Source organism: Sciurus carolinensis, chromosome 8, assembly GCF_902686445.1.
Source record: "Sciurus carolinensis chromosome 8, mSciCar1.2, whole genome shotgun sequence".
NCBI classification, from domain to species: Eukaryota; Metazoa; Chordata; class Mammalia; order Rodentia; family Sciuridae; genus Sciurus; species Sciurus carolinensis.
This window is the reverse complement of record NC_062220.1, coordinates 13,178,943-13,206,561: the sequence shown is the minus strand read 5'-3', so window position 1 is coordinate 13,206,561 and position 27,619 is coordinate 13,178,943. Positions and strand designations below refer to the sequence as shown.

At 44.5% G+C, this 27,619-nt stretch overlaps 4 gene segments (V, D, J or C); all 4 read left to right on the top strand.

The window, feature by feature from the left end:
- The first annotated feature begins 9,371 nt into the window (after positions 1–9,371).
- Positions 9,372–9,945, top strand: LOC124991246 (T cell receptor beta variable 7-9-like). The segment is given in 2 exon segments: positions 9,372–9,420; positions 9,521–9,945. Coding segments are annotated over 2 exon segments (474 nt in total).
- A 691-nt stretch (positions 9,946–10,636) lies between these two features.
- LOC124991245 (T cell receptor beta variable 9-like) lies at positions 10,637–11,296 on the top strand. The segment is given in 2 exon segments: positions 10,637–10,749; positions 10,869–11,296. Coding segments are annotated over 2 exon segments (534 nt in total).
- A 6,586-nt stretch (positions 11,297–17,882) lies between these two features.
- LOC124991244 (T cell receptor beta variable 7-9-like) lies at positions 17,883–19,468 on the top strand. The segment is given in 3 exon segments: positions 17,883–18,001; positions 18,184–18,485; positions 19,295–19,468. Coding segments are annotated over 3 exon segments (525 nt in total).
- An 861-nt stretch (positions 19,469–20,329) lies between these two features.
- LOC124991242 (T cell receptor beta variable 10-3-like) lies at positions 20,330–21,002 on the top strand. The segment is given in 2 exon segments: positions 20,330–20,470; positions 20,599–21,002. Coding segments are annotated over 2 exon segments (462 nt in total).
- The last annotated feature ends 6,617 nt before the right edge of the window (positions 21,003–27,619 follow it).

Below are 27,619 nucleotides of genomic sequence, written 5' to 3'. Positions count from 1 at the left end.
ATTTCCCCCCAAATCACTAACACTGAGGAGCTGTTCTACAGTCCTCTCTCAGTCCCCACCCCTGAGCTTATCATCCCCAGGGGCTGGAGTCCCTGGAGGTGCCTCTGCCCCATCGCTGATCCTGGGGTGGGCCTGGACCACATGCCTGTTCACCTCACAGGTTGAGGGGCAGGGAGCCCTGGTGGCACTGGTGTTCCTGGCTGGAGGCGCCTTCTCTTTTCCTGTGGGAGTTAATGCTTAGGTGGAGGTGACTCAAGGACCATCAAATCACTATTCCAACAGTCCTTTGGGGCTCTTTTCTTCCTGATGGCTTGAGACCTGACATTGGGGGACCCCATGCCTGATTTGCTAACACAAGGGGCACCAGGTTCTTCAGAAGGGGACCTGTTGAGAGATAAGTCTGGAGACGGAGGGCAGGGACTGATTGCCACCCTCTCCCCTCCCATGAGGTCTCTGTTTCTAAGACCCTTGCCACCATGCTGCCCTTGGTCCACTGTAGCACTAAGTCCTAGCACTTTTGACTTGGGGCCACAAGGGGGAACTGTGCTACTACTGAGATCCAGCAAACTGAGCAAGGCCTGAGAGAATGCTCTGGATGAGAGAGGGTGAAGAGGAAGTTTGGGTTTGTGTATGTGGGAAAATGTGGTCTGCAGGAGCTGAGGTCGGTGCTGTGGTGTGAGCTGTTATGTGCCCAGCTATGCCCTATGTGGTGAATAGCAGGTGGTGTTGAACCAGCCAATAGCCTGGACTGTCAGAGGGTTGCCCGTGAGCAGCCTGGGATTAGAAGGAGGAGAGTTTCAGCTGAGAAGGTTTGGAGACTCAGGCAGATGCAGATGGGCGACCTGTTCCTGAAGGAAGTAGGAGAGGCTCTGGGGGCTGGACTCAGCTCAGTCAGCTCTATCCTCCAAGCCCTGTGGGGATGTAACCTCTTGGACCTAGCAATGATCTTGACAGGACAGAGGTTCATTAGGGACCTTCAGAGATAATAGTGTAGGGAAATCTACTAATCAGGACAAAACTGTCTCCTTATTCCAGACATCAGGAAATTTAACTAGAAAGCATGTTCTTCTTCTTCATCTATTGGGTGGTCTTTGTGATCTTAGAACAGATTGTTCCAGCAATGGCAAGTAATTTCCTTTCTGGATGAGACATGGTTCCATCAAAATCGTAGTAATCTCTCCCCTCTGAGCTCTACCTCCCACCTTTGTCTCCACCTAGAGAGACCCATGGAATCTAGAATTGCCCAACCACCAAAATACCAGTTAATACTAAGTCACCCAGAGATAGAACAAGGGGGTCCTGAGCTCCACCCAGCATGTAGATCAGAGTTGGGAATTTTTACTTTGTCTTCTCTCAAGGCTGGTTTTCATTTTTAAAAAATCACTTAAAATTCCCCTCTTTTCTTTGTAATCTAAGAAAGCAACAGATCTACATTTTATGTAGACTCTAATGGTCATGAGGCAGAAGGGAGCTCCCAGATATTTCTCTATGCTGCCCTGTTTATTCAACCACATGCCTGAAGTAAAAGTCCTGGACAACTCTCAAATAGGAAAACCCATTCCACTTGTGAAGGTTGGCCTTGTAGTTCACCTTGAAATGAGCAAAGGAATCTATTAAGAAGACTCATGTTTCTACACCAAAATCAAATTTTATTAGCTTTTTTTTGTGTTATGAGGCATTTTCAAAATCTGTTGAAAGTTATTCAGAAACATTTTTTTTTCTTTTCTCAGTTCTGGAGATTGGACCCAGAATTCCTTAACTGCTGACCGCACGATGACGTTTCCAGCCCTTTTTAAATATATATATGTATGTATGTATATACATATATGTATATTTTTAAATTTTAAGACAGGATCTCATTACATTGCTGAGGCTAGCCTCAAACTTGCAAACCTCCGGCCCCAGCATTCCAAGTTTCTTGGAATACAGATGTGCATCACTGTTCCCAGCAGGAATATCAATCAATTAAATATTAAAATTGAGTAGCTTTAATTCAAGCCTCGGAAATTTGGAGTTCTCCTGAATTTTTCTCACTCCTACCTCTGCCAATCATCTACACCTCATTCCCAATAACAAAAATTAAATGACTTATAGTCATTTTCAAACTCACTAAATAATGCCTATGCATCAAATTAGTGTACAAAATTTGTGGTGTTGTTTTCAGTGAACTGGAGATTAAACATTTATGATCCATAAAACAGTAGAAACAATAAATATAAATGTTTTATGTGCATAGATGAATTTTCAATATGTAAATAGGCCAAAACTTAAACTGGTGCCTTCTGAAGGTGAAATGTAAACCTGCAGCAGGATGCCCCTTCTGGCTTGGGTGTAAATTTCTGTAGCTGCTGGTCCAACTGCAGACAAATGATTAAATGATTTGCTGTGGGTATCGATTTTCTTATGTTGACACCAGAAAAATAATGTTTTCAGGGTCAGAGGCACCACGACTAAGCAGCCACGTAAGCAGAATGGACAGGATGCCTGGCCTTTGGCCCCTTGCAGATCTAGAAGCTTACTTTGAGCCCCAGTGAGGAGAGACAGACTCTGGTGATGCTGAACTCTTCATAGGATTCTGTGCCAAGGCAACCACACCATGTGATTGGGAAGGAGAGATTCTCCCTCCACCCTGTTCTGCCAGGCAGCCCAGCACAGACTCCTCCTGAGTTCCTAGGGAGCCAGTGGAAGGAAATAGCTCTACCAGGTGCAGCTGTGGTCTCCGGGAAGTCACCAAAAGCAGACACAGTCATGCTGCCTCTTCCCTTCCATTTCTAGAATGGAAGATCTGTTTATGAAACACCCCACTGTTTAAGCCCACTGAGACCCCACCTTCAGCACAGATGTAAGAAGAGGCTTAAACATTGGACAGCAAAACCATGACCAATGTCCAGAATTCGTCTCTGTGTGTCATTCCACCCACTTCCTGGTGTTCATGCTCCTCTCCAGCATCTTCCCATTACCACTGGCTCCACAGCTCTCCATCTTTTCTGAGGACGGAGCTCTCCCCACAAAAACTGTTTCCCGATTCTTCCCTCCTTTACTCTCTTGACTGAGCCTGGCTCTTGGGGACCCCAGCACCAGCCCTGGATCCTTCTCTACAGGCTTCGGCTTCTCCAGTCCAGCCGCCCCTGCCAGGAGAGAAGGTGCCAAAAATCACTGATTAGTAGTTCCCGTCTTCCCTTGGGCACTTCTTAATAATAATAACCCCCTTCTTTTCTAATATCTTGCAGAGATAAATAACACAGTAAAAACTAGCATTATCTCATGTGAGGAAAGTGTCTTCTTTCATTTTTTTAGTTGTAGATGGAAACAATAACTTTATCTTATTTATTTATTTATTTATTTCAATGTAGTGTTGAGGATTAATCCCAGTGCCTCACACGTGCTAAGCAAGCATTCTACCCCTGAGCTATAACCCTACCCCAGGAAAGTTTCTTAATATCTGCTTCATTTCAGGGAATGTCACGTGATTGCTCAAGATGATTTGTATAAAATGGCAGGGAAAATAAATATTGATATCTCCTCATTAGGAAGGAAGATATCTCCTCACTTCTTTATATGCTCATAATCATTATTATATGTAGCCTCTTGTATTTCACTCTTCTCTCCTCCATTCCACTCTCCCTCCCGCCCTCCTTCCTCTTTGGAAAGGCTTCACACATAAACTTTGTGGTGACTGCGGTAGGTGCAAGTCCCTGGCTGAATAAGACCTGTTCCTAGATGTCTCTGGATAAGCTCAGAGCTTCAGAGCTGGACAGAATGCTGCCATTGACTTTAGCCCAACGTTTTATACATGAGAAGTGCCATGCTTCCTAAAGCATTTAGACAGAAACAGGGATTATCATCCTACACCTGTACTTCATATCCTCATTCCACAGGTCGTCTGTGCACTTGTTTTACTTCAGTCAGAATATAGACATGATGAGAGAGAGAGAACACTGTCTTCCATCTATGACTGCAACAGGCACAGCATGGCTGGGGCTCAGGAACCATGGTGGTCATTTCTGTGGCTCACTGTTCTGTTCCTGATGTAAGTTCTACACTCAAGAAAACAGAATTGATCCAGCTGGATCTGTCTTTGCAGGGGTCTCCCCAGCAGCTGGAAGCATAGTGAAAGTCCCATGTGTGAGTCCCTGTGAGTCACAAGCCTGTCTGGCACCAGGAATTGGTCCTGGTGGTTGCTGACCTGGGTCCACTGATGGAGGGCACCACCAGGTGAGCACTGTGCCTCAACCATCACTAGGAGGCGCTGTGGCCCTACCAAGTCTCTCAAGCATGGGTGGAAGGCAGGCAGGATGGGAGAGGAGGGGACTATTGGAAGGAAAAGAGAAGGTGGCTCTTAACCAGGGAGATGTGACTTTTAACCAGGGGGATTTGGCTCTGACAGAAGATGTTTTTGGTTCTCATGAGCAGAAAAGGGGATGTTACACCCATCAGCAGGGCAGAGACCAGTTATGAGTGAAGACACAGCTGTTAAAAATGTTTGAGGAACACAATCCTGAAGAGAGGCCAGGGTGCATCCTCCTATGATCAACTGAAATTCAATTATGAAAGAATTCATTTACCAATAAAAGTTATACATAAATATACATAAATATGTACATAAGATGCATACATATATACAAATATATAATAATAATGTATAAATATATAACATTATAATATAATCCTAGTGCTATTTTATATATACACACATATATAAATAATAATAATAATAATAAGTATATACGTTTGTTTTGGAGATCCATGTCCACCCTTAGCAATAGGTCAATCAGAAATTAAGAATGGCAGAGAAGCAAATCCAAGCTGCTTGTGCATTGGAGACTGCATCCCTTCAGGAAGGATCCCGTTCCCATCCCAACTCACTGTCATTTTGAACCTTCTTCACAGCAGGAAGCAGCCAGATGATGGAGGATGTTGGGAGCTTGGGAAGGACTTGAGCTCAAATCTCTAGGAGCAGTTACTGTTGCCCCACCTGACATGAGAAGGCAAGATCAAATCTACATTTGGGTGAAGAACACAGGCAGCAGCATGGAAGAGAAGGCTGATAGATTTTCAGGGGGATGAACAAGTTAGGAAACTTCTAAAATATTTCATGTGAACGGTTACAGGACAGTTTATGTAGTGTGCTGTAGAAAATAGAGAGTAGAGACTCTGTGTTAGGTTATATTCTTCTAAACTGTGTTAATTTATCCTAGTGGATCAAACATAGGATTTTCAACTTTGCCCTCCCTTTGGCAGCCCTGGTATGGGGTCGCTATTTCAAGCATGACCTTTTGGGGTCTCAGTGCAATTCACAGAAGCTTCACGCATGTCTCTCACTCTGAATCAGCATGCCAAAGTCCTCCATGCTGTGTGTCTCCTTAGCTCGCCATCCTTCTAGAATTTGTTCTCTGCTTAGCTTTCTGTTGTCTTATCTTCTGCACAGAGAACTTGGGAATTGCTCCCAGACAAAAGAGAGAGAGAGAGAGAGAGAGAGAGAGAGAGAGAGAGAGAGAGAGAGAGAGAGAGAGAAAGAGATCTACTTATACATATGCTTGAGCTCCTTTTTAGTCATCTATATCCCAAATTCCTGCTCTTTTGCTATCATGTAAGTTTTTTCTATTTATCACCAAGCATTACATTGTTTTCCATTTTACATAGATGTGCTTAATTTCATTTACTTTATCATTCTACTCTGTACTCCTCATTTTAATTTATTATCATTATTATTATTTTACTGCACTCAAATGGAACTCCATGGATAAAAATATAAATGTTCTTCTGCTTGTTCCTAGCTGTTGCTTTGTGCACATCTGTTGAGCAAAGCACACTGATCAGTAGTGAGTGCTGGATAGTCAGGATCTGCTCAGCTCACTGGTAAGGATTCTGACAAGGTCAATCCCTGGACTGTGAAATGGGCAGTGTCCTGGGTGTGTGTCACCTGGGGCTCTGGTCAGCTCTTTGTGTTGTTTCAGATGCTTTCTCCTCCTATTTCTCTTCTGGCAGTTCCAGACCTCCCTAGGGACTGTTGGCTGGAGGGGCAGAGGCTCGAGTTCTGGAGGAGCTTGGCTATGGTCACAGGGTGTCTCTGTGCTGTGTGAAAGGCTGTGAGGCTGGGCTGGAAGGGGAGGAGGGTGTGGAGAGTGGAGAGGAGGGCACCCCACCTGACTGCATCCTCCTGTCCACTGGGAGCACTGGATTGCACAAGTCACCAGAGTCAGTTCCAAAGTGGTTCCCCTTGTCTTATCACACCCCTGCTATGGTGTTCTCTTTTTGAATCTTGCGTGCAAGACATGTTTGCAATAAGCACTGCCAAACCCCACAGTCTTAAAGACAAGGACAGGGACAGAGGATAATCTACCCCAGTCCCTCCCCAGGTCCTGGCTCCAGACTGGAGTCACAGTAAAGCACTTTAAATGGTGATGAAGCCAGAATTAAGGACAGGTAGTTAGTGTAGAAATAGGAAATGGGGTTAATTTGAGAAAATGAAGCCCTGAAGCCATCTGCCTCTGGAAGTTGGAGACTGCCCCTGGAAGAATGGAATATCAAGGAGCTTCAGAGCCCATTGATTACCAAATCTGCCTGCCTTTATCAAGGACTGCAAGCATGGAGCTGCTAATTAATGCCCCCTGGGCCCTTGCCTGCCTGAATCACCTTGGCCCTCCCCCTGCCCATGGCTTCTCACTTAATGCAAAACCAGGAAGGAGAGATAAGGGGGAGAGAACTGGAGAACAAAAGAGACCCTAACCTATAAAAGATGGAGGGTGCGCTCACTTCTTGGGACTTTAGAACATCAGCCATGGCCCCCTTCTTCCTCCCGGGAGAAGTCTGTATTATTACCTTTAAATAAAAGCTTCTTAATATGCTTGTCTTGGCGTGCTTCTCTAGTGTTCAATCTTCAACATTAGAAGGAGCAGAACTCATCACCGGTAAACGGCAGTTTCAGTGACAGTGGTCCAGAAGGGCACCATGATCATCTAACCATTCTCTCTCCGCAAAGCCTAGGGTGCCTTCCCTGAGCTGTGACTGAGCAAGGGAGAAGGGAGGTCACTTGAGGGGGAAGTGGTCTGTCCTGAGAGGGGTCCTGGGAGGCAGGGGTGGAGGGAGCTGCATAAGGAGGAGAGCAGCTGAGGACAAAGGGCACTCAGAGGAGCATCCTGAGGAGTAGGCGGGGGATCTGCTCCTGGTGCATCCACGCCCTTCCTCCAGCCTGGTCAGGGCAGGAGCACCTTCTACAGGAATCTAGGTAGAGTGTCCTGGGAGGGGAGCAAGAAATATCCCCTGGAGCTGGGGAAACAGTCAGGGACAGTGACATCACAGGCAAAACCACCAACCAGGGCCCTGGAGCTTTAAGACTCTCCCTGAGCCAGGGTGTCCTAGCCTGAAGATGCCCATGTGGGACCTGACTGCACCCTGGGCTGTGGGCTGCTCTGCTGTGTGGTCCCCTGTGTCCTCGGGATAAGCGAGTTCTGTGTTCCAAGGGGCTGTCCTTGGACTCCAAGTCAGTTCTGTGGGACTGGAGTAAGATCCTTCCTCCTGCGCTCAACCTGAATTTTGTCCTTTCCTCCCCACTGTCCCCATGGACACCAGAATTAGCCAGACACCTAGACCCCTCATCAAGGGACTGCACATAAGAAGTCCCTGGAATGTGAGCAGCCTCTGGGACATAATGCACGTGTTGGTATAAGAAGGTGCTCAGAAGGCCCTGAGCTCAGGTTCCTCCTCAAATATAAGGAACTGGTTAAAAACCAGACTGTGCCCAGGGGCTTCTCACCTGAGTCCCCGACACTCTCTTATCCCCTCACCTGCCTCCCTGGAGCCTGAGTGCTCAGCCATGTGCCTCTGTGCCAGCAGCTGAGACCCAGCCCTGCAGAGTCACCGTGTTCTTGTGTATAAATCTGTGGGACGACCAGGAAGCTGTAGGGCAGCTGAAGGCTCTGAACATTTCCTGTAGGACCCTGGAGGAAGCTGCAGTCCATAAAAGCCCCTGCCAATTCCACCCACGTGGCAGCTCTATGTTCTATGGCATCTGCAGCAGGGAGGCTTCTTACACTGCTGTGACCCTGCTCTGTCAACTGATGAAAAGATGAAATTGTGGGTCTAGTTTTTTCTTTTCTTTTTCTTTTTTTTTGTACCAGTGATCGAGCACATTCAGCCAGAACACAAACCCTTTTTTTCAATATTTTTTAGAGACAGGGTCTTGCTGAGTTGCTTATGGCCTTGCTTAGTTGCTGAGGATGGCTGTGAATTTTCAACCCTTCTGCCTCATACTCTGGAGCCCCTGGGATTACAAGCATGTGACCTCGAGTCCAGCTTTCTAAATTCATTTTCTAATATAAAACAAAAGAAGCCTGCTGGGCCGTGCATGCATCTTTTGATTGAAGAGTTCACTTGGGTCCTCTAAACAAGCATCTCGGTCACACATTTTACAGGGCCAGCAGGAATAACCTGTCTCCACAGCTCTCTAAAGCTCAGTTTCTACCACTTCCACGTCTTTTCTCAGCACCAAGAAGTCCTGACCCTCAGGACTGTTGTGACTCAGGGTCAGCAGCAGAGAGCTCAGGGAAAAAGAGAAGGGGCTTCCAAAATGGGTCCCCAGGTGGAACCAGCTGCAAAGGACAATAGGAGATTTACCTTTGGAAAGTGTTTAAAAATTAATATATAGTTATATATGTATACACACAGAGAGATAAATATACATACATATGTATACAAATATCTATATAGTATTTTTCAAATTTTGTTATCCTTTAGTTCAGTTTGTCTGTAATTTAATTTCTATGTTGCTTTCAAGCTGTACTCTGAACCATTCCCCTGATTGAAGCAGCACAACTGTGTGGTCACTTTCTCCAAACCCTCAGGCAGGAAACATGGACCATGACCACTCAGCTGGGAGCTTGCTGTTCCCCGCTTCCTCTTCCCTTGCTCTGAAATGTCCTTGTGGGTTTCAGGTCTCAGGTTGCCCCTGGACTGCCTCTCCACAGTGACATTCTTCCTCTCCACAGTGTCACCTTCTTCCTTTGTCTCTGTTCCCCCAGCATTTGAAACCATCAGGGTCACAGCCTCTGCAGTGGACTTTGCATAAACCCACAGGGAGGAAAGTGGGGCCCACTGTTGTGTTTGGCCTTGAACCCTGCCTTGCTGTCCTCAAGCCTGTGTTACCATAGGGCCCCTGTCAGCCATGCTACTTAACCCCTTCTGCACACTTGAGGATGCTCAGCGAGTGCTGTGGGACATGTGTGTCCACATGCTACTCAGGTCCCTGCTCTCCTGGGGGCGTCCGTGAGTCAGTGGGTGCAGCACAGGCTGCCAGGTCACTGCATTTCCTCCTGGCACTGCTGAGCACCACAGCCCCAGCTGGGCAAGGCCTTGGCCTCCTCAACCCTGCCATGGACAGCAGCCTCCTCTGCTGGGTGATCTTCAGTCTCCTGGGCACTGGTGAGTCCGGGGAGTGCTTGGGCAATTCCAATCTTACCTGTACTGGAGGGAAATTTCAAACCTGCCCTTCATGCTCTCCTTGCTCTCTGCTCCTCCACAGCACATCTGGAACCTGGAGTCAGACAAGCCCCCAGCCACGCTGTCACAGAGGCAGGGCAGGATGTGACTCTGAGATGTGACCCTGTTGCTGGTCATTCTTTTCTCTATTGGTACCGACAGACCCTGGGAAAAGGAATGGAGTTCCTGGTTTCTTTCTATAACAAGCTTCCTTCAGAGAAGGCCGAATTTTTCAGGGATCGATTCTCAGCTGAGAGGCCTGAGGGATCCTTCTCCACCCTGAAGGTCCTGCCCACACAGCTGGGGGACTCGGCCACATATCTCTGCAGCAGCAGCTTAGGCACAGCCCCTCAGAGACACTTCCTGCCCTTGCAGAATCTCCAGGGTTTCTTCCCCAGCTCTCAGCTGCTCTTTGTGCCTCAGGAGGGTGGGAAGTGGGTGGGACTGCAGGGGTCCAGTGGAGGTTAAAGTAACTGCAACAGAAAAGTGACTAGCAATGTGTACCAGGGTCTAGGGTATTCAGGAATGCCCATAGGCATCTGAGCAGAAGGCTGTGGACCCGAGGATGGAACAAATATTGCCAGAAGATGGATCTCTATTCTTAGTTTAGTCAATCATGAGCACGTGAGCTCAGAAGGTAGACTCCTTGACACTGTCGGCTGTGGACCACTTGGGGGCACTGTGGTTTCATAGACCTGCAGGGCACTTGGGAAGCCTTCAAAGGTGGCCCAGGAGAGCAGAGCTGAGGGGAGGTTGGCTGCTTGCTTGGAACAGGGAGGCAGCTTGAGTTCCCTGAGTGGGTCCTGAACACTTGAAAGTAAACCCAGAGTCATCACTGCTCAGGGGAGAAAAGAGTGCATGGGACCTGAAAGGAAGTTTCTCGGTTCCTGTGTGGACTGTGGAAGGGGATGGGAAAGAAGAGAGCAGAGAAGGGGATTAGTTAAGGTCAGACGTGGGGGCTGCAGAGGTGGACCTAGCATGGAAGGACACAGGGTGTGGAGCTGGCCCAGAGGAGGGCGCTCAAGCTGACCCACCTTCAGATCAGGGGCTGTGCAGGGCAGGGAGGGCTCAGCAGGTACAGCTTGGGTCTTGTCACTGGTGCAGGGAGGTCATGTGAGAGCGTGCCATGTGATGCTGATGGGAGACTAGAACTTCAGAACCTCTGAATGCTCAGCCACGAGGCCCCACCCCTCGCCTGGAGACCGTGGGCTCCTGATGCTGCCATGGGCTCCAGGCTCCTCTGCTGGGTGGCCCTTAGTCTCCTGGGGTCAGGTGAGTCTGGACACGGCTTCTGCTCTGTGCTCTTCTCTCCTGGAGCACATGGCAGCCCAGGATGGCTGCAGATGGACCTTCCCCCTGGGCTCTGCCCTCAGCTCCCTCTCCTCCCACAGGCCCAGTGGACTCTGGAGTCTTGCAAACCCCTCAACATCTGGTCAAAGCAAGAGGACAGCAGGTCTCCCTGAGATGCACCCCTCTCTCTGGACACCTCTCTGTGTACTGGTACAAGCAGACCCTGGGCCAGGGCCTCCAGTTCCTTTTTCAGTATTACAACAAGGAACAGAGAGAAAAAGGGGACATCCCCGCTCGGTACTCAGCACAGCAGTTCCCTGGCCTCAGCTCTGAACTCAACCTGAGCTCCCTGGAGCCGGGCGACTCGGCTCTGTTCCTCTGTGCCAGCAGCTTGGCACAGCCCCACACGAATGTCAGCCTTCTGTACAAAATCATTCTTGTCTGTGTCAGGAAGTGGCAGGAGGGTGGCGCCTCAGCCAGGCTGGTTCAGGCCTGGGAAGCTGCCAGCCTGTCCAGACACCTGTACTGAGTACACTGGTGGTCTGCTCCTGTGCCTCACAGTGGTGCAGGGCAGTCCATCCACCTGTCCCACCCCTGAGGGGAAGCGGCTTCCTGCTCTCATGCATCCACAGGCTGCAGCCAGGTCCTCAAGCCTGGTGGTCCCCCAACCCTGGCTCTGCAGATCTGCCCCCTCCACTGGCTTCCCTCTCCCAGGGCCCCACTAGCAGAACGGGAAGGTCCTGCAACATGCATCACAGCCTCCTGCGGGACTTGTCCAAGCAGCACATGACGTCAGGCAGACACATCCCAGTGGGTCCTTCTCTGTGAAGAAAAAGGAAAGGCACAATTTTTTGCACTGTGGTCCTCTTGCCCTGGTATAGACTAGGTCACATCTTCTTCCTCTCTCTCATGGGACCCTGAGAGTAGTGAGTGTTCACAGTTGGGGATCAAGAGGAGGAACATTTGTTGGAGAAGTGCCATCGTCCTGTGGGTGACAGACCTGAGGGGAAGGAAGAGGATCATTGTGAGTCACTCATTTCCTTTATTCTTTTATTCGACAAACATTTTAAGTTACACACTTCGTCCAAGGCATTGTTCATCAAAGGCATAAAGTATGGAAAAGGTGAAAATGGGGAAAATGAGGAAAAGAGAAAAAATTTAAAAAAAAATACCCTGTGGTTTGTACCTTTGAATATATATAAACCTATAGAATTTTTCCTCATTTACTGTAGTTTTCTCAATTTCTGAAATAGGCCAATTTTTCTCTTCAACTAACTACCCTTTTTGCAAGCTTAAAAGATACTTAATTGTGACAAGAACTTTTAAACGTGATCTGACCCCTTACCTAGTTTTGAGGAGTACAGCAGTGTTCTATCTGTGGAGCAGATCTCCAGAACCTGTGCACCTTTCATAACTGAAACTTTGCACTCTTTGACAGCAGCTGCCCATTGCCTGCCCACCTGCCAGTTCCAGCAACCACCACTGAGTTCTCTGATTCCAGAAATTTGACTATTTTAGATCCGTCCTATAAGGTGAATCATGCAGTACTTGTCTCTTTGTGACTGACTTACTTCAATATACATATCCCCTGTGGGTGTGGCTCCTGTGTCACAGGGCAGGATTTCCTTAATTTTTAAAGCTTCACAGAGGTCCATCATGCATATATATCATGTTTAAGTGGACAGTTGTCAAATTGTACACTGTCTTTCCTTCGGAAACCATGAGTCACACCAGTAGCAGGGTGAGTGGCTGTCATAAGCTTGCACCAATTGCAGGTTCATGCTCCCTTCTGGTATGTATAGAAGATTCAAGAAAAATAACAATGTCTTCATTTATTAACAGTTTGCTATATAGCAAGTAACAGCCTTCATGTGGAACTTTTCATTGAATCAGAAATCAGTTATCAGAGGAAAACCTAAGAGGACAGTGCTATTATTGTCCTCATTTTCACTTGAGGGAAGTGACCTATAAATAAAACAACTTGACCAAATCCAAGAGTTATTAGGTGGCAGAGCTGGGACTCAAGTCCTGTTTGTAACTCTATGCAACAATGAACGTTCCATAAGAGAGATCCCTGTTTCACAACCACAGTGTATTCCTTTTTGTCCCTCTCAGGTCTGCTCGATTTCACTCATGGAAATCCATTCCTTGGGAGACAGTAGGTGGAAAGATCTGGTGAGTGTCACACATGCCTGCTGCTGCCTTGCAGCTCAGACACAAGCTCCTCAAGACTGGGGCTAGTCTCTTGATGTGCTTGGATGACTATGTTCATCTAGGAATATGGGTCTGTATGGGTCTGAGTTCTCCAGATACAGACTACTAGGATTGGTTGATCTCTCTGTCTATCATCTGTCTATGTTCACTATAAGTTATTGGCTAATGCAATTAAACCCAATATCTGCAGGGTGGGTGGAGAGTCAGGGAGAGCTGATCTGCAGTTCAAAGGCTGTTGGGGGACAATTCTCTGTGATCTGAGGAAGGGATTGTCTATTCATTCTAGTCACATCTTCAACTGATTTGATGAAGCTCACGGACATTATGGAGAACAATGTATTTCCTCTCCTGATGAAAATGTTAGTTTAGTTGTATGTGAAACTCTATTGACTTAAATATTAATCTTATCCAAAGTCCCATCAAAGAAGGATCTGTATTAATGTCTGACTTAAGTATCCTGGCAGTGAAACTGACATCTAAAATATCCCAACTCACCATCTTCAGGGATGTATTCAAAGGTCATAAATACAAAGTCCATCGTACATAGTAGAATGCAGGTATCTTGATTCCTTTTGCTAATATTAGAGCCTTGTTCATCATTCCTTTTGTGCAAATGCAAATACCCCCACATTTTGAGAGTTGTCTTATAGTTGAAGACTCAAAACCCACAGAAAGGAAAACATATATGCCTGATGGTTCACTACATGAAATTAACATACATTCCAAGTAAGACATTGGAAAATCAACCTTACTGATATAGAAATCACAGGTAATAAACACTGCATGTTTTAAATAAATTAGTCCATGATTTTTGATCATATATATATATATATATATAGCCATGTAACCTCCCACAAAAAGGCATATGATGCTTCCAGCACCAGGTAAGTTCCCTCATGGCCCTTTCCAATGCATCTCTTCATCTTTTTTAATCCATCACATGATTTCTATCACCATAGAATAGTCTTTCCTCATGCATCTTTTTAACAGAAATTTAAAATCTCTACCCATTAAACACTTCCTCTTCAGTACCTCACTGAACAAACAAGAGATGGGGGTGCTCCTGGCAAGTCTTAAGATTTCAATAAGTTTGAAACCATGTGACAAACCAGATCCACAATTGGGATAAGCCCATCTGCAGATGGAGGATATGGTACAGGAGGTTCAGGAGGTCTTCCCGGGTGGCTCAGGCAGATTCTAATTTATATTCATTTCTCATCTCTACTCTTCATTCACTCACCTTCTTTTATATTCATACTTTCACAAAATGAATGATTTCCCAGGATGTTGTTTGAGCTTTCATCAGAGAGCTTGTGCCTGCACTCCCTTTCAACACACTGAATGTGCTGGAGCAGAGCAGACCAGGCAGTAGTGACCTTGCTGAGGGATGGTACCACACCAGGACAGAGCTCTCTTTGCCTTGACCCTGAGTACAAACCTTTAGCTAGTTCTGGCCATGCCCTGGGCACCAGGCTGCTATGAAGTGTGCTCCTCTGTCACCTCACCAGAGGAGTCCTGGGCACAGACACGGAGACCCCTGGTGGGTTGCCACCTGTACAGCCTCAGTTATGTCTATAGCACCAGTCTCCCCTCTCTCTCTGGCTTTGATTTCTGTGTCCTTCTCTCCTCAGCCCCATAGATTCTGAATGTCCTTGCCCCCAGACATGAGCTTGTACCACAAAGAGAAAACATCACTGGGGAGAGTAGGAAGAATCTGAAACACAAAATCATGTACTATGGACCAGCTTCATAACTTGTTGCTGGATCTTTGTTCCAATATTGCTAAGAATTTGGAGATGAAAGCATACTATTAAGCCAAGTGTGAGGTCCTTGTACCTCAGCAGCTTTGTGCAACAAGATACAGTTTCTTAGCTCCCCTGTTTTTAGGACTTAACAACAGCCTGCACCTGAACAAGGAGATATTCCCTGTGAAATATGATGTCTCAATGAAGAGCAGCATTCTCCCTCCCCTGGAGTCAGTCGCCTCTCCCCCGGTTCCCCACATACCTCCACCTCTCTGTGCCACCTGGTCACCTGCAGGGCTGAGTGGTCCCCATCCTCCATAAGGGCAGGGTGACCACCAGAGTGAGGTGCTCAGCAATGTGGTCTCACCTGAGCTCAGGGACCAAGTGCTCTGAGTGGAGAAGGTGGCCTAGCTACCTTTGCCAGGTGTCCCGCCTGTCAAGGAATCTACAAGACAGACCAAAACTTCCTCAAGTGCTCCGGAGCTCCTCCTGGGATTTAAAAATTGGATACTTCAGAGTATCATTCACTGCAGGTTGAGGGCTTTAACAAGGTTGTGATCAGCTGAGTAAATTTGAAAAATCATACTTGAAAGAGCATTTGGGACACACAGGTCAAAAGTCACCAGGCAGCCATAAGAATTTTCCCTAAGAGTCTCGACTCTAAAAATATTATGTAATTGAATCAGAGCAGTAAGAAGGTGTCACAACATCTCTGAAATATGATGTCCATGGCCTTACAGACTGTTTTAAAAATGGTCAAGGGAAGCAGGATGATGGTGTCATTTCAGATCAGTGGGTTCCATTCTACAACCCTGACTTGGGTATTAGTTTTGGATCTGACCCTCTGGGGAAGGGACATGGCCCCTCATGACAGGAAGACTCTGGGCCAGACAGGGAGAGTTAGGACTCAGAGTGACATCTGGAGATTCCTGCTCTGCTTTCTGCAGCACGGGGACATTTTTATCGCTGGCTTAAGTGTACACCTTCCGGGATGGCATGTGGCTTGTAATTGAGATCCTCCTAGACTCCCTGTCTCTCCCTGGCACTCGCTGCCTTCTCTCTCTAGGTGTCTCCCACAGTCCCGTCCCTCCTGTGGACTCTGCTGCTACCCATTGTTGCCATATGGACTTTAAACCCCCTTGGTCCTGTCAGGTCTTAGTTTTCCCACCATCCTGTCTCTTGGTTCCAACCATGCTGCCAGTCCTCATCCAAGCCTGGTTCTTCCCACTGAGAAGACATCAAAGGGATTTCCTCCACCTTGGGCAGAGGAGAAGTCCTTCCTGGGTTTAAGATATCACTATCACCCTCCTGAGGGCCATGTGTCCTCAGCTCCCTCTCGTACCCAATTCCCCTTTCTCAAGAAATCATGTGCCAGTCAGTAGAATTTAGAGCAATTGGAATTTTCTAGAGCCTTGATTAGTTATTTCTATCCACAAGTAGGTTTTAACCTAATGAGGACAGAGTTGGAGGCTGCTCCATTTATCCCTCCAGGCACCCACCCTGTCCACAGTGAACTCCCATTTCACTGAGAAGGGATGAGTGAATGATCTGCTGAATGGATGGATGCACCAATAACAACACATCATAGGTCACACTTTACCTTGGCCAAGGTCCAGTATAAACTATGAGAAGTCACACCCTTTGATGCTGGGTCACAGTGGGCATGCAGTTTATGAGCAGTCTCTGTCCCTGGTCACCCCACCTGACTCAAGGTTTCCTTCTGTGGCTGTATTGCCAGATTCCTCCAGATACCTGCTCAATCCTTCAGCATTTTTGTCCACAATATAATCAGATTTGGAAGACACATTCAGAATTCCCTCCTTAAAGTTTTCTTTCCTTAAAACCTCTTCTGGTACCAGTAAGTTTCCATCAATACAACAGAGTCGCTAGAAGCATGTGAGAAGAGGTTTATTATAGAAATTAGGCCTAATACAACTGTGGACAGAGCTGAAGCACAGCAGTCTGGAAGGGAGAGGTCACAGGTCAAGGGATGGCCAGTGGTCAGTGCTCTTGGAACTCTGGTGTGGGGGCAGAGGCTGGAGTTGCAGGGAAGAGGGGTCAGAGCACAGCCAGCCACCTGGTGGAACTCGCACAGGAAGAGCAGAAGTGGGTGGAACCTGCTCCTGGGGAAGCGGCTGCCTCTGTGTGGGGCGTCACTAAGGGTCTGCAGCCTGGTTGTGTTGGACATTTGGGAAGATAAACTAGACACAGAGTACAGAAGCAAGAGGACCCTGTGGTCTGTTGCACACTTGTGTAACTGCCTGTCCCTGTGTCTCCCTGTCTGACCACAGTGACCTTCTAAGTGTGGCGGTGACTGTTGTGCTTCTATCTTCTGAATTCTACACAAACTCCTCCTCGAGCAGCTCTAACCAGAACCCATTCCGGAAAGATGTTTCCAGATGAGGAAGGCTTCTCTGGTTGCACACCTGTCTCAGCCCCGCTGTGGTCTCCGGGCTCCTCCTTTTCTGAACACACCTCTGTTACAGATGGATTGTGGACTCAACTGTGATGTCTCTGAACTAGATGGAACTAAGTAGTAAAGCGAGTACTTAGGCTGCTTGATGATCTTAAATTGCCCAATGGTAGAACCAATCTTTGATGTTAGGACTTGGGGTTCCAGTGGTTTTCATATTTCAGTTCCCAGTTACCCAGTCCAGGGCTCAGAATATTTAAGAGTTACTGAGTCTGGGTGTGTGAGAAGGTCTGCTGTGGGTTTAGGACAGAGAGTCTCTTGTTGACCAAGCACAAGTCTAGGATCTTTGGTTTATGCAGCCAATTCGTCCTTGGTCACAGGAGTGTCCTTTCTAAAATACGCATGGTCTTTAAATTGAATGAGTGTGCAGTCAACATACATAATTCTGTCACTGTGGAATAGCTACAGAGATAGATGTTTTCGTATTTGAATTTTCATGTTGAAATATGTATTTAAAGATAAAGGAATAGAAACCCCCAGTCCTTTATTTTTGGAGAGAACACACAATATGAGTCCTGAGCATCCCACGGCCCTGAGGCAGAAAGTGCTGACCCATGCTGTGGTTCTGCTCACTAGAGGTTTATAAATGTACAAACATGGCATCCAAGTACATTCTAATGTACATCATGTGATTGAGGTTGTGGGAATGGATAGAGGAAATGATGTCACTCTGGTGAGAAGGGACAGCCCTCCTCCTCTGTAGCTGCTCATTATGACCCTGCCTTGGTGAGCCTCCCTCTGTCCTTACCTGCCATGGACACCAAGCTCCTTTTCTATGTGGGCTTCTGTCTCTTGGGAGCAGGTGAGTCCTTAGAACACCAAGCAGTTTCACTGTGTGTGTGTGGGTGCACATGTGTGCATTCACATGTGTGTATGTGCATGTGTATATGTGCGCACACGCGTGTGTGTGTGTGTGCATGTGTGTGTGTGTGTGTGTTGACTATAACGTATTCCTCATTCCTTTCCCATCTTCTGTCTCCACAGACCACACCCATGCTGGAGTCTCCCAGTCCCCAAGGCACAGGGTCACAAAGAGGGGACAGAATGTAGTTTTCAGGTGTGATCCAATCTCTGGACACATTAGCCTCTACTGGTACCGACAGACAGTGGGGCAGGGCCCAGAGTTTATGATGAATTTCCAGAATGAACGTGCAGCAGACACATCAGGGATGCCCAGTGAGCGGTTCTCTGCTGAGAGGCCAGAGGGGTCCTTCTCCACTCTGAAGATCCAGCCCACAGAGCAGGGGGACTCGGCTGTGTACCTCTGTGCCAGCAGCTCAGCCACAGTGAGGCACAGGGCCCTCCTTCCTGCTCACAAACCTCATCCTTCTCTCTCCTTGCAGCTGAGACACCTAGTGTTCTTTCTTTTCTCTTTGTCCTGCAAGGGAAGGAGGTGGACTTTGAGTGGAAAGAGACCACAGAAGCACTCCCAGGCACCAGGCAGAATGTGGGTTACTGAGATTCCTTTCACTCATTTTGTAGAATTTTCTCGCTTTCTGATCCATCCCATGGTCTCATCCATTGGGAGGGAGATTCCTTTGGGTCTGTGTTGTCTGTGGCTCTTGGAGAGGTTTCTGTGGTTCACTGGGATCCAGAAATCATTTAAATTGCTCAGATCTTCTGCTCACACACAGCCCATGACAGTGAGACACACAGCAGAGCTTCTCCAACCTTCAGAGCATCACCTGACACGTCCTGGACAAAGGTGCCCTTGAAGGCCAATTGTCCACATCTACCTCTTTCAGCCTATTTGAAATGAAAAGGGACAAGATTAAAGGTCACATGATCATCCCATCAGAGAGGTCTATGTTGTTATTAGGGGATATCAAGGATGGAGAAATTCCTTCTCCTCAAGATGGAGCTCAACATGGATGGAAGAGCGAGTTGGGTCAGGGAAACCCCAGGACAACCATAGACTTGGAGCGATTCTAACTCAGGATGGAGCCAGGGATGCAGGAGCAGATGCCTGGAAGTGGAGCTGGTCCTCTGGGCTGACAAAGCAGACATAAAACGAGCTCTGTGGTCCGGCACCCAGTCTCCTGGCACACTCGGCTTTACTCTGCCTCCAGCTCCCCCACTCCTCTGCTTCTTCCAGAACCATCTCTCCCCTCCCAGCGGCTCTCTCAGCAGGTGTGGCTTGTCCAACCCATTCTTGGTGCAGGATGCCCTTGGTCCTCCTTCACTCTGCCCACCGCTGCCTTCCCCACAGGATGCTGTTCCTTCCAGGACTGTGGCCTTGAAGGTTAGCCCACGTTTTCTTACAGTATAATTTTACTTTTTATTCACCCGTTTAACTCTGTCTTGAAGATGATTTCATTACATGCCCAGATCTCTGCTTGTATATATTTTTGAAGTAATGTTGAGAATTATTTGGTTGTGTGGTTTGGATTTCATGCCATTTTTGTTTATCTTGAGTAAAGATCCTTACACTTCAATTCCTATGTTCTCCTTACTAGTAGTTTTACACTAAATATTGTTTCCTAACATTCTTCTCATTCTATCCCTCTGACTTTAAAACACAGTTTGAAGGAAGAAAATCTCAGACCATAACTGCCACATCTGTGAGAGATGACGAGGGTGTTTTCTGAAATGTGACCATCGAAAGAAGTCAGGTCTAGAATCAGTGTTGGAATTAGGGTTAAAGAAAGTGATCCTAAAACCATTTTATTACTATTTCTGGAAATCTTATCCCTAATTATGCAGAGAATGCAGTCTCCCTGCATAACCACAAGATGGCACTGTGAGGCCACTGGGCTCCAGTGATCTCTAGAGAGAGTCTGGGATGGCAGCCCAGGAAGGAAAGGGTTAAGAACAGCCTGGACTTGGATCCAGTATCTATCAGTTTGGTGTTGAGAAATTTTCAGTTATTACTTGACTGCCTACATCTCTGCGAGGGGGAGGAGGTCCTTCTTAACTGAGAGGCACAGTTGAAGAAAGTGGGGATGTGGCCACAGGTGTCAGGACAGCTGCAGACAGAGCACAAACTGCCCCAGAGAAATGTGGGGACAGGACGGGGTGCCCAGCAGAGGGCACTGCTGCCACACCCACCTCCCACAGCCTTGCTGAGCAGCCTCCTCCATAAGGGCCCCTGGGCCAGGGAGCTCTGCAGGCGTGGAGGGGTGACAGGAGAGCCCCACCCAGGACTGGGGAACAGCCCCAGAGCTCCTACTGCTGGTCCTGTGGTAACAGCAGCGCTGGGATAGCTCCCTTCCCATGGGGACCTGCACCAGGCCCAGACTCCTCTGTGTGACCCTTTGTCTCCTGGGAACAGGTGAGTTCTGTAGCTGCTGGACAACCCTGATGTGGGTTTCCTAAGTCCAGGCTCATACGTCCCCTTTCCTTTGCCTACACAGGCTGCTTTTTACGTCTTGACCTCACTTTACGGCTCCCTCTCCACAGGCCTCATGGATGCTGGGATCACCCAGAAGCCTAGACACCTTATTGTACTCGCAGGAAAAAAGACGACTCTGAAGTGTTCTCAGAACATGAACCATTATTCAATGTTCTGGTACCGACAAGATCCAGGACAGGGACCGAGGCTGCTCCATTACTCAGGCAGTGTTGGCAGCTCTGCTGAGGGAGAAGCCTCCCAAGGGTTCAGTGTCTCCAGGAACGAGACGGAGCACTTCCTCCTGACCCTGGAGACTCCCAGCACCAGCCAGTCCTCCCTGTACCTCTGTGCCAGCAGTGAAGCCACAGCAGTGCACAGCCAGCTGCTCTCTGCACAAGAAGGGCAGCCACAGGGTTCAGGTGGACCCTCCTTCCAGGGCCTCTGTCTCAAGCAGCAGCCAGACCTGTCCTGAAGCTGCTCCAAGACTCCCAGCATTGGGATCTCAGCCCTATGGGCCTGGTGCAGCATGGACCTAGTGAGGGCTAGGTTCATCAGTGTGTGTGTGTGTGTGTGTGTGTGTGTGTGTGTGTTTTGTCCTCAAACGCTAATACATTCAATGTTTCTTTCTTCAATATGAGTATTCTAGTAATGGAGTTAAGGAGAGAATGATCACTTCAACAAGAAATTTGGATTCCATTTACTTTTCAAGGGGGAAGAACAATGCAGGTAATCTAGGATTTTCCAAGTGTACTACTATTACAAAAAGTGACCTTGACTTTAATTCCATTGGATCCCAAGCAAAATACACTTTAAATAAATCTCATTAACAAATTTTAAAACAGACAAGTAAACAATCCACAGAGGGGAAATGTTGTTGGATCCACCAAAATTTTAGATCTGAATAAAATGCATTAGGAGAATTATCAAAAAGAGACAACAGCCTAAGTCTTCACAGAGCTGTCTTGAGTCTTCTGAGGGTAGTTTGAAAGAGGACCTTGATTCTTAATGACGCTGGCTGAGATTATAATCCTTAATGCTCTTCTTACAATGTATTACAGCATGATATTTGACAACCATTTTGTTTTCCTCCAGCCCATCTTTTTCCTTGGAACCTGCAAAACAGGTCCACACTCAGAAGCATGATTTCTAACATGGGATCCATTATCTGCAAGACCAGGAGGCTCACAGCCGGTATTCAAAGGACACACAAAACGCGACTATGGAGCGCACTGTGCACCTCTGTGAATCTGCCAGAGGTGTGCACCTGTTCACCAGGGCCATGCTTGTGAAGAGGGGAGCAGGCGAGTTGTTGGAAGAATGTCAGTTCACAAATGAAAGACTGAATGATGAGAATGATGGAGGACCAGTTTCCCAAATTTTGACATTTAGAGCAATTTATGAATGAGTCCAGCAGCCTTGTGGATTTTTTCTTAAGTTTGTGTTTATCTATGACTTTAATTCAGTCATCAGTGCTCAGATGTTTCTTCTCTAACTTTTTACTTCACTTATTTTGACACTTAATTTGTATGTTGTATATTTCATCCTGAACTCTTCTCCTATTCTCAATATTTTGTGTCTATACACTTGTTTGCTTATTTTTTGAGAAATTTTAAAATGAAAAAATAGAATACAAACCTATTTGTGTACATGACTTGCATGTCTTATGTGATTCATTTATTTAGTTCTTATTAATTATTTGTTAAGATAAAATAAGGAGTAAAATACTCAAGCTAATCAGTAAACTTTTGCCAAATATGATTAAAGTACATGCCATTGCAATCATTACTGAAATCATGACTAAGAATGTGTCCATCACCCAAGAAAACTTCCTCATGTCCTTTTACCATCCATTTCTGTTGAAGAGGTAACCACATTTCTTATTTCTATCCCCAGTGGCAAGTTTTGTGTATTCTAGAACTTCATAGAAATGGACTTATATACTATGCCTTTTCATTGACCTCTATTCCACAAAAAACATTGATTTGCAATGTATATATGTTGTTTGCTATATCAGTAGATTGTTTATTTTGTTTTAAGAGTTTTGTTGTATAAGTGTACCATAATTTCTCTGCTTATTTTCAGATGTAGTATACAAAAGAGTGGGATCTACTGGATCCACATGTTCATAAATATTTGTGTTCTCGTCTTCTTTCACCAGCCATTCTATTGGGTCTATAGTAGTGTCTCCCTCCCATTTCCCTGATGAGTAATACTATTTACTGTTGTCATGGGCTTATTGGTTATTACTATTTTATCACCTTTTCTCCTTTTGTAAAGTTCCTGCTTTTAAATTTGTGCATTTAATCGGATTATTAATTTTATTTATTGATTTGTAGGAAATGTTTTTATCGTCTAGACAGGAGCCATTTGATGATTGAACTACTGAGTCTGTCTTCTCACTGAGTGTGTTGCCTTTTTCTTTTCTTTTAGTGTCTTTCAATGAACTGAATTTTCACATTTGAATGAAGTCTGCTTTACATCTTTTTCTTTTATGGCCAGTACCTTTGCATCCTATGGCATTTTTTCTTTCCCCATTGTCATCAGTTGCTCTTATCTGGTTCTTATTCTAATGCTCCATTGTACCAGCCTCTTTCCCTGTTCTTTGTCATCAGGGGACAAGACTCTGCCTCCAAATCAAAAGGTGAACGTCTGTCTATCCATAGCATTTATCCTGCCATAACAGATCCTTGAAGTTATTGACATCTACTTTCTTCTTTTGAAAATATATTTCATTTGTTCTAATCAGTTGTACATGGCAGTAGAATGCATTTATACATTTTGATAGATCACACATAAATAGAATGTAATCTCTCATTTTTCTGATTACACATATTGAAGGACCATGGTCATGTAGTCATACATGTACATGAGGTAATAATGTCTGCTTTACTCTAGTATCATTCCTTCCCCATACCCCTTCCTTCCCTTCTCCTCCCTTCACTCCCCTCTACCTAATATAAGTAATTCAACTCTTTCATATCACGCCACCCCTTATTGTGAATTAGCTCCCACATATCAGAGAAAATTTGGACTTTGGATTTTTAGGTTTGGCTTATGTCACTTAGCACGATATTCTCTAACTCCATATATTTACCAACAAATTTATATATATATAAAACCACATATAATCACATATTCTTTATCCATTCATTAGTTTAAGTGCATCTAGGTTGGTTCCATAGTTTAGCTATTGTGAATTTAGCTGCTATAAACATTGATATGACTGTGTCACTGTCCTAGTGGATTTTAAATCCTTTGGGTATAAACTGAGGAGTGGCATAACTGGGTCAAATGGTGGCTCCATTCTAAGTTTTCTGAGGAATCTCCATACTGTTTTTCATAATGGTTGCACCAATTTGCACTCCCATCAGCAATGTATGAGTGTACCTTTTCCCCAAATCCTCACCAATATTTATTGTTGCTTATATTGATGATAATTGCCATTCTCATTGGAGTGAGATTAAATCTTAGAGTACTTTTGATTTGCATGTCTCTAATTGCTAGAGATAGTAAACATTTTGTCATGATGATTGATTATCATTTTAAAAATACTTTTTAGATGTGGATGGACATTTTATTTTATTTATCTATTCATATGTGGTGCTGAGACTCGAACCCAGTGCCTCACACATGCTAGGTAAGTGCTCTACTGCTGAGCCACAAACCCATCCCTGAGTGTGAATCTTCTTCTGTGAAGTGTCTGTTCAGTTTCTTAGCCCATTTATTGATTGGGTTATTTGTTTTTTGTTAAGTTTTTTGAGTTCTTTACAAATCCTAGAGATTAATGATTTATCTGAGGTGCATGTGGTAAAGACTTTTCCCTTAATCTGGAGGTTTACATTATTGATTGTTTCTTTTGCTGAGAAGAAGCTTTTTAGTTTCAATCCATCCCATTTATTGATTCTTGATTTAACTTTTTGTGCTTTAGGGGTCTTGTTAAGGAAGTCAGGTCCTAGGCTGACATGGTGAAGATTTGGCCTAATTTTTCTTCTAGTAGTCCCAGGTTCTCTGTTCTAGTGTCCAAGTTTTTGATCCACTTCGAGTTGAGTTTCAGGCAGGGTGAGAGAAAGGGTTTAATTTCATTTAGTTACACATGACTCCATTTTTCCCAGCACCATTTGTTGAATAAGCCCTCTTATCTCCAGAGAATGTTTGTGGCACCTTTGTCTAGAATGAGATCCCTGTATTTACGTGGGTTGGTCTCTGTGTCTTCTGTTCTGTACCATTGATCTGCATGTCCGTTTTGTGCATTATTATTATTATGTGCATTGTGCTTTATTATTATAGCTCTGTAGTATGGTTTGAGGTTTGGTATTGTGATGCCTTCTGCTTTAGTCTACTTGCTAAGGATTACTTTAGCTATTCTGGTTCTCTTTTTTATCCAAATGATTTTCACGATTGCTTTTTCTAGTTCTGTGAAGAATGTCATTGGGATTTTAATAGGAATTGCATTAAATTTGTATAATGCTTTTGGCAGTATGGCCATTTTGACAATATTAATTCTGCCTATCCAGGACCATGGAAGGTCTTTCCATCTTCTAAAGTCTTCCACAATTTCTTTTTTCAGTGTTCTGTAGTTTTCATTGTAGAGGTCTATCACCTCTTTTGTTAGATTGATTCCCAAGTATTTTATTTTATTTTTTTGGGCGGTCATGAATGGAGTAGTGTTCTTCATTTCTTTTTTCAGTGGATTCATCACTGATGTACAGGAATGCATTTGATTTATAGGTATTGATTTTGTATCCTGCTATTTTGCTGAATTCATTTATTTGTTTTAGAAGATTTTTGGTGGAATTTTTTTGGATCTTGAAAATATAGAATCATATCGTCAGCAAATAGTGATAGTTTCAGTTCTCCTTTACCTACTTGCTCACCTTTAATTTCTTTCTTCTGTCTAATTGCAAGAGTTTCAAGGACAATATTGAATAAAAGTGGTGAAAGAGGACAGCTTTGTCTTACTCCAGATTTTAGAGGGAATGCTTTCAATTTTTCTCCATGTGGAATGATGTTGGCTTTGGGGTGAGCATATATGTTTTTACGATTTTGAGGTATGTTCCTACTATCCCTAGTTTTCTAGTGTTTTCAAAATGAAGGGGTGCTATATTTTATCAAATGCTTTTTCTGCATCTATTGAGACGATCATATGATTCTTGTTTTTAAGTTGATTGAAATAATGAATTATGATTATTGCTTTTCATATTTTGAACCAAACTTTCATCCCTGGGATGAACCCCACTTGATCGTGGTGCATATCTTTTAAATATGTTTTTGTATGCAATTTGTCAGAATTTTATTGAGAATTTTTGCATCTGTATTCATCAGGGATATTGTCTGACATTTTCTTTCCTTGATGTGTCTTTGTCTGGTTTTGGTATCAGGGTTATGTTAGCTTCATAGAATGAGTTTGGAAGGATTCCCTCCTTTTCTATTTTATGGAGTAATTTGAGGAGTATTGGTGTTAATTCTTCTTTGAAGGTCCTGTAGACCTCTGCTGAGAATCTGCCCAGTTCAGGGTTTTTCTTGATTGGTAGACTTTTAATGGCATTTTTTATTACATTACTTGAAATTGTTCTTTTTAAATCATGTATGACCCCCTGATTCAGTTTAGGTAGGTCTTATGTCTTTAGAAAATTGTCAACGTCTTCCATAATTTCTATTTTATTGGAGTATAAATTTTCCTAACATTTCTAAATGTCTTCTGTATTTTGGTTGTGTCCACTCTGATATTTCATTTCTGACCACATATTTTAGTAAATTGTTTTTTTTCTCTTTTTCTCTTCATTAGTGTGGCTAGAGGTTTATCAATTTTATTGATTTTTCTCAAAGAATCAACTTTTTGATTTGTCAATTTTTTCTATCTTTTTTCTTTCAATTTCATTAATTTCAGCTCTGATTTTAATTATTTCCTGCTTTCTACTGTTTTTGGTGTTGATGTTTTTCTTCTTTTTCTAGGGCTTTGAGATGTAATGTTAGGTCATTTATTTGTTGACTTTTTATTCTTTCAGTAAATGAGCTCAATGCAATGAACTTTCCTCTTAGGACTGCTTTCATAGTGTCCCAGAGGTTTTGGCATGTTGTATGGGTATTCTCATTTACCTCTAAGTGTTTTTTCATTTCATCCTTGATTTTTTCCACTATTCATTCATCATTCAATAGTATTATTTAGTCTTCATGTATTAGAGTAGCTTCTATTTTTTAATTTTGTCCTTGATTTCTAATTTCAGTTCATTATGATCTGATAGAATGCAGGGTATTATCTCCATTTTTTTTATTTACTAAGATTAATTTGTGACGTAAGATATGGTCTATTTTAGAGAATGATCCATGTACTGCCAAGAAAAAAGTATATTTACTTGTTGATGAATGATGTATTCTATATATGTTTGTTAAGCCTAAATTATTGATTGTATTATTTAGTTCTATGATTTCTTTATTTAGTTTTTTATTTAGAAGATCTGTCCAGTAGTGAGAGAGCTGTGTTACGTCACTCAGTATTATTGTATTGTGGTCTATTTAGATCTTGAAATTGAGAAGGGTTCATTTGAAGTACCTAGGTGCTCCATGGTTTGCTGCATAAATATTTATAATCATTATGTCTTGTGAATGTATAATTTCCTTCAGTAGAATGAAATATCCTTCTTTGTCCCTTATGATTAACTTTGGCTTAAGTCTACTTTGCCTGATATGAGGATGGAAACCCCTGCTTATTTACACAGTCCATATGAGTGATAGTCTTTCCCATTCTTTCACCTTCCTTCTATGGATGTGTTTGCCTACGAGGTGAGTCCCTTTGAGACAGTATATTGTTGTGTCTTGTTTTTTAATCTAATTTGCAAGTTTATGTCTTTTGATTGATGAGTTTAGTTCATTAATATTCAAGGCTATTACTGAGATTTAACTTGTATTCTCAGTCATTTGGGTTCACTTCTGACTTTTAATTTGATTTAGTTTCTCTTTTGACTAGTCCTTTAGTCTACTTCCTCCATTGCTTGGTTTCCCCCCATATGTAATTTCCATTTTTCTGTCGCGTCCCCTCTGCCCGCAGAGAGAGACACGGCAAACGTCTGAAGCTTTGGAAGTTTATTGTGC